A 12909-nucleotide genomic window follows, 5' to 3' on the forward strand; every position below is an offset into this window, starting at 1 on the left:
ATTATTCTTGTATAAACTTTCAACATATCAAAAGCTCAATGATGACAAACAAAAAACATAGCACAAATAAGTGAATAAACAAGAATGACAATGATAGAATTAAAGTGATCATTTAGTTGCATATCATTTTAATCTTGCATTTAGTTTCATATCATTTAGCTGCATATCATTTAAATCTTGCATTCAATTGCATATCATTTAGCTATATATCATACATCTCATTTTCAAGATACATCTCACATCATTATCATTATCATACATCTCATTTTCAAGATACATCTCACATCATTAGCATTATCATACATCTCATTTTCAATAAACATCTCACATCATTATCATTATAATACATTTCATTTTCAAGATACATCTCATAAATCAAAGTAATCAATGCAAATACATCATCACATTCTCATCTCAGCATGAATCATACATCATCATCAAAACCAAGAGCATTATTATCTAAGCATCACATCATCATAATAGAATCATCATATCAATGCATCTCATCAATCATCATCAATAACACATCACATATGGGTCAGAGAAAATCAGTGCCATATATTATATGTTAAAAATGGTCTAAATGCACAAGGGATATCATGTCTTTCAAAATACAACAAAATACTCAAAATACAACAAAGACAGGTCTGTTAGGTATGACTATCTCCTGAGGCTGATGGTCTCACAGTAGATGTCCCAACCCCTAGATCTCCACCAGGTGGATCATATCAAGTAGGCCTTGTAACACCTCTGCTCTCTGCCCTCGTATGAGTACGACCGGATCGACTAGATGCCACTGCCGCATAGCTAAGAGCTTTGTGATCTCTAGGTACCACCTCCTCGTATAAACACCTGTAATACTCGACCTCCTTGGTCGTGTACCGTATCTCTCTCAGTGTGTCCCACATCGAGGCACTAGTCATCGCTCTCTCCAATATTCTATCAGCAAGATCCTCTACCCGGCATCGACGCTCTCTCTCTGTATCCTGCTCTGCCATAATCTGTGTAATCTGACATTGTTGTGCTAACAATTGTGCTTGTAGCTCTTGCACTGTGACCTATAGAACTCTAATATATGAATCCTATCGATGGGTGGGTACCCTAATCTGAACGGATACTTGTTTTATGGTCCCACCCATACCTGTCCCTATCTAAGGCATCGATGGAGGTAGAACATCAGATATCCTCCTCTGGGAAGGTCGCCTAACATCCTCTATACCACCCACCGCCGCTAGCACTACACCTACCCTACCATCCCCACCAACACCAAGAACCAACCCTCATCTGCTATCTAATCTGCCACCTCCTCTATCTCCCCCTCATCCTCTATCTAATCCACCACCTCCTCTATCTCCCCATCGTCCTCTATCTAATCCACCACCCCCTCTCCCTCTATCTTATCCACCTTGACCACCTCCTCCACCACCTCCTCATCATCTCTACCTCCCTCTCTGACCTACTCTCTCTCCTCATCTCTTTGTTTGGCTCCCCCTCACCTCTGTGGCTGCTCATCCTCATCATCAAAGGCAGGTAGCATCTCTGCCCAATCTGATATACGTGCCACTGTATGTGCCACAAAGTATGCCAAACTCCTCTATCATACCAGCATCCACAAACCCAGCCTCATAATATCAGATTTGTCCTGCCAGCATCATATACTCCTCCATCGCTGATATGCTATCTAAAGTGGGTCCCCACTCTGGCATATCCTGTTGCCAACAAGCATATAAACAAGCTCCCTGTGGTATCCCCTACTATCTACTATACTGTTGTTGAACACAACTAAGCAAGAATCGCTCAATAATGAGGGAGTTCACCTGATCAGGTACCTCGACATATAAACATAGGGCATCTCTAGCCCATCCTTTGCCCACATCTCACCATCCATATACAGTCTCCAAATGACCATCTCGATATCATCCAGTGCTCTTCGCCAATGCTCTAGTTTTCCCAATGTACACTGGACAACTACACCTATATACCCGTAAACATAAGCTTGCCTAGCTGGCCTATCCCTATCTGCAAGTGGTCTCAACATAGGAATGTTCTCCTAGACCCACACCTACAATAATGTCACCCCAGCTAACAAACTAGTATATCCTAGATATACCACCTAATGAAGCTCTCTGTAAAGATGGACCAATATACAAGACCCCCATGCAAACCTATGTCCCTGCGTCACCATATCCTCTAGCACCAATCCCCATCCCACAACTAGTCCCTTCGACCTACGGTCAGGACACATAAATCCACCAATGAACCCTGCTAGTACAGATGGCAGTGGAGCGTAGCCAAAATCTAGAAACTCCTACCATGGGATCTCATACCCACTGATCTGATCATCATGGAAGATGTGGTGGAGACCCTTTGTCCCACCCTCCTCAGTCTTCTTATATGACAACAAGGCCCCAACTATAGGAATCTGCAGAATCCGATAACAGTCCTCTGGTGTGACTATTATCTTTCCTGTAGACAAGTGGAAGGTGTTCATATCACTATGCCACCTCTCTACCAAAACTGCCAACAAACCTTGATTAATGATATATCAAGGCATGTCTAGTAAAGATGACAACCTACATCTCTCAATCAGGTCTCTCTCAGCCTGTGATAAGTGCGGAATCAATGACCATGGTCTCGAAAACCACTCTCAAGACTGAAGCACACTAAGCTCTGGCTACAACACAACAAGTGTCCATCATTAGTTCCTAAATCTATCTGATATATCCAATCAAAGTAAAATCAACTTGAATCAACAAAGCATCTCAAGAACACAACATCAATCAAAGACCCATATCGAGAAAGCAATCCAAGATCCATATTGAAAGCATCAAATCAAGACTCATAATGCAAAAAATCAAATCAGGACTCATAACACAAGCATCAAATCAGAACTCATAACGCAAGAAACATCAAGACCCATATCGAAAGCATGAATTTAGGAATCATATCAAAAATCAAGAATTGGGACTCATATCGGACATTAACTCAAAAGAAAAACATTAAATATCCATATCAAACTCAAAATAAGGATCCACATAAAAAATCAATCAACTTGGCACTCCTTCTCAAAAGCAATTCATATTGACTGCAAAAGACTCAGATCATCCTACATCATCATATCAGAAATCGAACATCATCACAAAGCATGACTCACATTGTCTTAGGAACCATAACAGAACAATCAATAGACACATATCAACATCTACAACATATATCTAATCTATTTCAACTCATGACAATTTCTTCATCATCCCTTTTTCATCAACTTTGGACCCTAGGCGCTAAACTAGGGCTCCTAAGTGCTAAGTTGTTGCTCATGTGCTATCCTTTTTCATCAATGCGCTAGAAATCAAACTCTACACGCTAAATCCTCCCATGCAATAACTGGTACTACCACAATGCTACCCTGCTAACCACATGCGCTAAGCTACCCAACGTGCTACCTGACCTATCCCATGTGCCTTTCTGCTAACCCTACGTGCTAGAACTCTCTACGTGCTAACCTATCCTCCTTGTGTGCTACCAGATGCTACTCAAACACTAACCTACCTAGGTTAACCCTATGTGCTAACATGTCTATCGTATGCGCTATGTGGTTTAACCTACGTGCTAACATGACAAAATCTAATGCAAAATTTGAAAAACGTGATCAAAATACACAAAATCAATCAAAAATGAAGAGATATTTTGACCACTTACTGGTGGGCCATAGGCAGCGAGTCTCCAGTGTCACCTGATGTTCTCAAATTGGCATATTTGTCAGAGCTCAAATGTCACAATCACAAAGAAAAATGTGCAAATGATATTTTCACAATCACTTTTTACCTTTTTATAGGGTAAAATCAACAAGGTTAATAAGTGGGGCATGTATTATCCTGAATTTTTCATTTTTAACCTTATCAACATCATTTTTGGGAGATCAATCAATAATGTGCATTCAACATAGTTAAAATTTTCAAAATGCAATTAATCCATGAACGCTCATCAACTTGACAATTTTTCACTAAATCCTTGATTCATCTCCTGAGGGGGCATCATCAATATCGTTCATCAAATCTGGGGCATCATATCGACATTTCAACACACAACATCATATCGATCAAATTTTGAAGGCATATCCGACAAATTTTCTTTGAATCAACATGTGCACACACATCACTTCAAAGAGGGGCAAAATGTAGACTTATAAATCTGACCACTTTCCTAAGTGAATATTTAATATTCATTTTAACCCCATTCTTCCTATTAATTAAATTTTATTTAATTAATTTCTATATATTCATCTATTTGATTAAATGAATTACTCAATTTATTTAATTAAGTTCACCAAAGCCTTTTTCTAGCCTTTATTTAAATAAATCACTTTATTTAATTAATTCCTCTTTCTCCCTTTTTAATTAAATTTACATTTAATTAAATTGATCCTTGCAAATAAATAAATCTAATTTATTTATTTAAATCCCCCACTTGTATTTATGCAATTTGCATCTATTTGATTGAAATAAAATAATTTTATTTTAATTAAAATCCTTTTCCCTCCACTTGCATTTTCCTACATCTCCCACTTGCCTCTTTAATCCCTTCTAGATTCTTCTAATCCCTTCTAGTTTAGCCTAATCCATCTCCTAATTATTGTCACAATCCTAAGAAAAGACAAGTTAACCCTCAAAGTCTTTGAAAACCATTAAAGGCTTTATGTCCTCAACAAGTTAACCCTCAAAGTCTTCCAAACCATTTAACACTCTTACATAACCATTAATGGTTAACTCAACCTTCTTCCATGATTAGAGACTTTCTCTCCAACTCAACCCTCATCTAACCCAAGGGTGTCATCAAGCATTCATGGATTTAACCTTGGTTATTTCTTTAACCCTTGCACAAGAGTTTACCCCTTGGGTAAAAGCTTTATCCAATGGATAACCCTAACCTAACCTTAACCCTTACCTCCTAAGGTAGCCTTCATGTCTTCTCAAGAATTTAATGCTTCTTACATCTCCTCTCAAGCAACCTCTCATGGACAATTGTCACCATTCATTGGTGAGAATTGTAAACATGGATTGATTAACTTTCAATCCTAGCCCTTGTTAAGATTATTCAATCTTAACCATCAATTGCCCTATTTTTCTTATAAATAGAGCTCTCATTCTCTCATTTTGATATAGAAATCTTTGTGTATCAAACTTATAGTCATTTTTCTAATGAATAATCTTTCCTGCATATAGTCTAATTACTAAGAATTTTAACCTCTCTTTGATAAATCCTCTTAATAAGCATTTAGAATCATTCTAATATCATAGAACATCCATGTTAGACTAGTATATCATTGCTAGGATAATTAGCTAATCTTATCATCATCTTTATGCTAGATTAATCATCATAGTTTCAATATCATATACATGTTAGGAATGCATTCATGCTTATAATCAAACATCACTCATTCTTGGAGTTGTCATTCCTAAGTCACTTTGCTCAGTGATCTGAGAGAAAAGGCATTTACTTTAGGGATCCTGTGAGATAGAGAACAATGGGACACCCATTGGGAAGTTGAGCTATTTCAATATAGTTCCTATAACTTGCACCAAGAGTCTCATTGGTGTGTGGGCCCTTTTTGAATCAGACTTTTATGTTTCTGTTGCCCTCATTTACCGCACACAGGTGGTACTATAGAAGAAGACACTATTGTGAGTAAGATGCTTATAAGTCTATTGCCTTCCTATGCCATCAGAATGTCTTCTATTCAAGAGTTGAGATCAGTTACTAAGGATAAGGTTACTATTGATTCTTTGATTGGTAATGTCACTGCTTTTGAGTTAAATAGTTTTGATAACAATGTACCTAAGACATAATCTACTTTTAAAGAATCTGTATCTAGTGTACCAATGAGAAAAGGAAAAGATGTTTATCAAATTCATGAATTCAGGTCAAGTCATCTTGGTGGTAGTAAAGTTGATGTCAATGATGAAGGTAATCTGATGTTGTTTTAAGCTCTATTAGCTAAAAGACTTCCTAGAGGCATTGATAAGTACAAAGGTAAGTTGCCTCTCAAATGTTTCTCTTGTAACACTTGATAGGACACATTGCTACACACTGTCCTAATAATGATCAAAAGAAAAAGTTTAGAAAATATAAGGGAAAAGTAATAAAATCTGAAAAGATTATAAACCCCGAAAACTAGTGCAAATGAATAGATATCTAAACTATGAATGCAAATGATACGAAATCAAAATAGCAACATAGAGTTAGTCTCCAAGAGAGTAATGCAAATTCTAGAAGCAAAATAGCATTCAGAGGATGCAAAATCAAGAGATGCCAAATACAAGCCAGGTAGCATGCTTTTATAGACCAGGGAGAGGGAAGAGGTGGCAATACCGACCAATCAAGAGCAACCATCTCTTGGACTAAAGATAGCAAGTATCTTCCCAAGATAGAAAATGGATGCACACATATAGGAAGGTGACACCTCATAACCACTCACCTAATTAAGCATGATTTATTAACCTAAGTAAGATTAAAAGAAGTGTAGAAAAAACCTAGGAATATAGGGGAAAAATAAATTACCCACTAGGAAATACAAACCTACACTAACACCCCCCCATAAGAGAAGCTTAGGTGGATGTAGAAATGGGTCCCGACAAATCAAGCCTGATGAGGTACCCATGTACATAAAATTCCCTCAAAAAGAGAGAGAAAAGAGACCCCCCCCAAGAGTAGAGAGAGTCAGGACTCCGAGTGAGAGGAAGAAGCCCCCCTAGAAGATGAAGCATCCCGCACCCCCAGCAAAGCTCACAAATGAAGGAACTTGCTCTTAGTGAAGGGTTTGGTGAAGATATCAGCAACTTGCTCAAAAGTCAAACAGTAGCGAAGGTCAATGACGTGGCCATGGATGAGCTCTCGGATGCAGTGCATGTGGATCTCGATGTGTTTGGTCCTCTGATGATGGACTGGATTTCGTGAGATCTGAATGGCACTCTGGTTGTCACAAAATATGACTGATGGCCATCGGATCTGGATACCAAACTCAGTGAGGAGATTTTGAAGCCAAATGGCCTCAGTGGCAGCATTCATAGCCCCCCGATACTCGGCCTTAGTAGAAGATAGAGCAATAGCAGACTGCTTCTTACTCGACCAATAAACAAGACCTAAACCAAGTGAGAAGTTGTAACCTGAAGTAGATTTGTGATCTTGAGAATCACCTACCCAATTTGAATTTGTGTAGCCCTGAATGTAGTGAAGGATTCTCTTGGCTTCTTTCCAGTGCAGCTAATGAGGCTCCTACATGAATCGAGAGACCATGCCTACAACATATGAAATGTTAGGTCTCATATGAGTTAGATAAATGAGACTCCCAACAAGCTGTCGATACAAAGTGCCATCAACAAGTGGAGAAGAACACTAAGCCTCAAGTTTGACTCCAGAAAGAAAGGGAGTCAGAGCAGGCTTACAATCAGCCATATGAAACCTCGAGAGAAAATATAGAGCATACTTGGACTGGTTGATGGTGATCCCAGAAGAAGACTGGTAGATCTCAATCCCGAGAAAGTAATGCAACAAGCCCAGGTCAGTCATCAAAAACCTGTCATGAAGGGCAATTATGATAGCCCCAATAGTGGATGAAGAACTCCCTATGATCAACAAGTCATCAACATATAGAACCAAAAATAGGAGTGAATCATCCTATTGCGGAATGTAGACATTGGGATCAGAATGGAACCAAGTGAACCCAACTGATAGAAGGAAGGAGTCCATCTTGGCATACCAGGCCTAAGGAGCCTATTTGAGGCCATAGAGAGACTTTCGAAGATAGCACACAAGTGAAGAATCCTGAAGGAACCCTTGTGGCTGCTCCATGTAGATCTCCTCCTGAAGGTCACCATGAAGAAAAGCACTCTTCACATCAATCTGGTGCACTTCCCAACGATTAGCTACAACAATGGAAAGAAAAGTCAGATGGAATTCATTCGAGCAACTGGCACAAAAGTCTCAGAGTAGTCAATCCTAAGAACCTGGAAGAATCCTTTGGCGACCAAGCGAGCCTTATACTTGTCAACTGACCCATCTACTGCAAATTTTTTCTGATAGATCCACTTACATTGAACAAGTTTTCTTCCCTTAGGAAGAGGGACAAGATCCCAGGTGTGGTTCCTCATTAAGGAACTGTACTCCTCCTACATAGTTGTATCCCACTCAGGAATACCAGAAGCCTCATGAAAAGACTGTGGATCTGAGGCAGTAGCAATGAAGACATGTGGAGCACCCTAGAACTGTGAACGAGTCTACCTAGTGTCTGATGGATCCCCAACCCAATCACCTACAGATTGCAAGGTCTGTCTAGCCCAAAGTGGACTGAAAGATGGAGAATCATCAACCTCTGAATGATGACTAGGAGAGGAAGGAGGCGAGTCCTTTGAATCGCTCTCTGCATCAGAAGTGGAGGTAGAAGACTGCTCAGGTGAATTTGACTCATCAGAGGAGCTGTCATGTATCCCAAGTGACTCCAATGCCAAAGTAGAAGGAGTTGGAGAAGTGGTAGAAAGTGAGCTCGAGGAGCCCTCCTCAAACTGAACACTCCTCTCAATGAGCAACTCATGTGTAGTAGGGTGGAGCAACCGATAACCCTTCACACCATCAGGATAACCTACAAATATGCAAGGTCTACTCTGCAAATCCAAGGCCTTGCATTTCTCTATAGGAATGTGGGCCCATGCAGGAGAACCAAAAACTCAGAAGTGCTTAACTGATGGTTTCCGACCGTTTCAAGCTTCAAAAGGAGTGACTCCCTTCAAGGCTCGGTGAGGAACATAGTTTTGGATATAACAAGAACAATTAATGGCCTCTGCCCAATACTATGGTGCAAGAGATCTGGAATGAATCATGCAATTCACCATTTCCTTCAAGGAGCTATTCTTCCATTCTGCCACATTGTTCTACTGAGGATTGTATGGAACTAAATGCTACAAATCAATTCCCTCTGAAGTGCAAAAACTCTCAACCCGATGGTTGACATACTGACCACCATTGTCAGTGCGCAAAACTTTGATGGCTTTCCCGAATTACTTTTCTACAAAAGTTTTGAAGTCCTGAAACTGATCAAATACCTCAGACTTTTGTTTGAGAAAGTACACCCAAGTATATCGAGAAAAGTCATCAATGAATGTGAGGACATATCTGGCCCTGCTGAATGAAGGATGTTGGAATGGACTAGTCAAATCACTGTGAACTAACTCCAGTATCTATGAAGCTCTCCATGCCTTTCCTTTATCAAACTTTTCCTTAGGATGCTTACCAAGTACGCAACCTTGGCAAACACCACTTGAAAACTAAACTGAAGGCAACCCTGTGACCATACTCTGTTGGTTGAGCTGCTGCAAGTAGTGGAAGTTAAGATGGCCAAACCGCTCATGCCATAATCTACTCACATCATTGGAATGAGTGAGCAAAATAGTCGAAGGAGGATTAGGAGAAAAGTGAGAAAACAAATAGAGTCATGACTGATGATCTTCTCTCCCAACTGCAATTGTAGAATCACTGTGCAACTCACGAATCTCCATTGAATCAGGAGTGAACTCAACCCGCTTGCCTGAACCTATGTGAGTGATCTAGTATACTAATGGGAGATTAGTTGATAATGAGGGCACACAAAGAACATCATCAAATGTGCCATCCCTCACATCAATAGACCCTCTCCCACACACCTCAACAAGAGTGTCATCACCCATCAAAATAGGACTCCAAAGATGCAAATTCTTCCTTAGATGAAGCCATGTGGTGTGAAGCACCCAAATCAAGAACCCAAGTGGATGGTGAAGAAGCAAATACAACAAGGGCCTTGCCCTTTCCTTTCCCCTTGCTATTTTCTTTTGCCTTGTTAGACCCCTCACTAGAACTTTGTTTAATTGACTCAGGAACACTGATATTATTCTTCTCAAGAATGTGTGTCAACTGATCAATTTGTTTCTTCAGACATTTATGTTCATCATGACCAGGTCTTTTACTATAGGTACATTGGACCCTCTCCTTCTTAGGCTTGTCGCCCTTGGAAGATTGGGTCTCATTAGTTGCTTTTAAAGCAAGTGATGTCTGATCCTTCTTCTCCTTGCTATTATTTTGTTTCTTATCCTTACTATTGTTATTACTACTTTGTCCTTTCTGTTCTTTTGTGCCTTGGTTGGCAGCCAGGGCATATGACTTAGAGGACTTAAGAGTGCCCATCTGAATTAGCTTATCCTATTCCCGAGTGAGAGAGATAGAAAATCATCTAGAGATGGCATGGTAAATTGTGTGCCAAGTGCACCCTTAGTATAGAAGGTAGAAACAAACACAAAATATTTTGAATTTAGCTTAGAGAGAATACTAAGAATCAATTGTTCATCTTTCTTTTTAATTCCACATTATTTTAACTGCAACCTTAGTGATTTCAATTTAGTGAAGAAATCCTCGATTGTGTTGAAATTGCCTAGACTTAAACTAATTAATTCATTTTCCAACATATGACCCCTCATTGAATCTTGTGTGCCAAATAATGTTTCTAACCTTTTCTAGATTTCATTTGGAGATTTTAAATACTCAATATGAAAGAGAAAGTTAGGAGAAACAAAAAAACACAATGTTCCATATGCCTCATCACATTTGTTAAACCACTTAGGCTTATCTTCATGTTTAGCAGGTTCAATTTCAAGCACCATAGTTATCCTATGTAATCTAGCTTTCCTTAAGTAGATTGTCATGCATGATTTCCACTCAAAGTAGTTATATGGAGTTAGGATAGGCACTTTTGTTTGATCCATGATGAAGAAGTGCAGAAAAAAAATGCCGAAAGGAAGAGAACACAATCAAGACAACCCCCCCCCTTTTCACTCAATCAAAGACCCCCCCAATAAATTATGATTTCACACTTTATATTAGTGCATTTACAACTACCACTAGCAATAAATACTAAGTGGTCTTGATTTTAATGCATTACAAAATCCTCATGAAAAGCATATGCTGAGAATAAACTTTTGGCATAATATCCAAAACAATAAAAAAACACCACTGCAATCTACACGAAAAATCATGCATATTCAAAAAAAGAATCACCTTGATACAAGGTCGTCTGTGAAAGTTATGATCCTTCGAAGTTCACAAAACGAGAACTATGTAGTGTCAAGACTGAGAATCTACAATTTTGGAAAAATATCTATATCAAAATCAAAAAAGGCTGCACTAGTACATAGAGCACAAAAAAATATCTAGAATCAAAAAAAATTTCGTGGAAAATGGAGTCCATATGAGCAAGAACGAAGCATTTGAAAACGACCTTCAAAACTGCAACAGCCAATGGAGAGGGGTCCTGCTGTAACTTTCTGAGTGCATTTCTACAAAATATACAATCTGCATGCAAAAACTAAAAGATACCTAGATGGTTTTTTTGTGCTACGAACACAACCCAGAAAGCGTTTTTCTATTTGATTTATAGAAGATGTAGATCCAATGTAAATAGAACAACTTTAAATACAAAAAATGATCCCAACATCCAAAAAATGGCTTGCAAAGGCTGAATCAGCTACCAAAGTCAAGAGAAGGAATGCTGGAACCTGCAATATTGATTGAAAACACCAAATATGCAAGATGGTTGTCAGATTTGATCTTGAAACCCCAGTTTTGCAACTGTGTATGATGATCTCTGATTTTCGTGAAACGAAAGCCAGATTTTGACTTTCTCAAGGCTCTTGGATGCATTGGAACAACCACATATGCTTCCAGTATAACTAGAAATGCTGCAATCACCCAGATTTCATAAAACACATGTGCAAACCCCAGCGATAAAAAAATTTCATCAAACTTTTCTGATTCTCAAGATCATCCAAAGATGCAAGAGAAGAGCATATTGGGTTTTTTGAAAAACTATAATAAGATTTATTAGCCCCCCACCCCGAATCTCTCAAATATGGAAACTAAAATCTACTCTTGCACATAGAACCTTGCTCTGATACCATGATAAAATTTGAAAAGATTATAAACCCAGAAAACTAGTTCAAATGAATAGATATCTAAACTATGAATGCAAATGATATGAATTCAAAGTAGCAACACAGAGTTAGTCTCCAAGAGAGTAATGCAAATGCTAGAAGCAAAATAGCATTAAGAGGATGCAAAATCAAGAGATGCCAAATACAAGCCAGGTAGCATGCTTTTATAGACCAGGGAGAGGGAAGAGGTGGCAATACTGACCAATCAAGAGCAACCATCTCTTGGACTAAAGATAGCAAGTATCTTCCAAAGATAGAAAATGGATGCACACATGTAGGAAGGTGACACCTCATAACCACTCACCTAATTAAGATGATTTATTAACCTAAGTAAGATTAAAAGAAGTGTAGAAAAAACCTCAGAATATAGGGAAAAAATAAATAACCCACTAGGAAATAAAAACCTACACTGACAAAAAAGAGATAAATAGTGTTATGTTGCAGTTGATGAAGGTGCCAGTGATGAGGAATTTGATGATAAAGACAATGATGAGATTGTCTTTATTGTTGTTAAGGAAGATCTGTTTGATAAGAAGGCTTTAGTATCTCACATTGACAATAGTGGTGAATGGATTATTGATAGTGGTTGCTCACACCACATGACCGGTGATAAAAACAAGTTTATTTCTCTTAAAGAATTTGATGGTGGTTTAGTAAGATTTGGAAACAATTCACCTTGTATGATTAAAGGCAAAGTTTTAATCTCTCTGAATGGTACAAGTAATGTTGATGATGTATTTTGGGTTGAAGGTTTAAAACATAACTTGTTTAGTGTTGGTCAGTTGAATGACAAAGGTCATCATCTTGAGTTTAAGAGTGCATTTTGCAGGATCTTAGGATGCAAAGGAGAACTGATTGCTACTGGTAAGAAAACTAAAGGTAACTTATTACATTTGAATGC

The 12909-nt window shown here is 38.6% G+C and overlaps 1 protein-coding gene across 1 annotated transcript; it reads right to left on the minus strand.

Annotated features, from left to right (window-relative positions):
- Nucleotides 1-8273: 8273 nt before the first annotated feature.
- Nucleotides 8274-10209, minus strand: LOC131858377 (suppressor protein SRP40-like). Its single transcript, XM_059211606.1, has 2 exons — nt 9831-10209; nt 8274-8635 (listed from the first exon to the last, which is right to left on the minus strand). Exons 1-2 carry the CDS (start codon nt 10207-10209, stop codon nt 8274-8276), a joined length of 741 nt encoding a protein of 246 aa, XP_059067589.1.
- Between the last annotated feature and the right edge of the window lie 2700 nt (nt 10210-12909).

Source organism: Cryptomeria japonica, chromosome 9 (genome assembly GCF_030272615.1).
Source record: "Cryptomeria japonica chromosome 9, Sugi_1.0, whole genome shotgun sequence".
In the NCBI taxonomy this organism is placed as follows: Eukaryota; Viridiplantae; Streptophyta; class Pinopsida; order Cupressales; family Cupressaceae; genus Cryptomeria; species Cryptomeria japonica.

Coding starts and splice junctions, on each gene's coding strand:
- LOC131858377 (XM_059211606.1), bottom strand. CDS start 10,209: ATGGGCACTCTTAAGTCCTCTAAGTCATATGCCCTGGCTGCCAACCAA. Junction 8,636..9,830: donor TAGCAAGGGGAAAGGAAAGG/GCAAGGCCCTTG, acceptor GCATATTTGTAG/GTTATCCTGATGGTGTGAAG.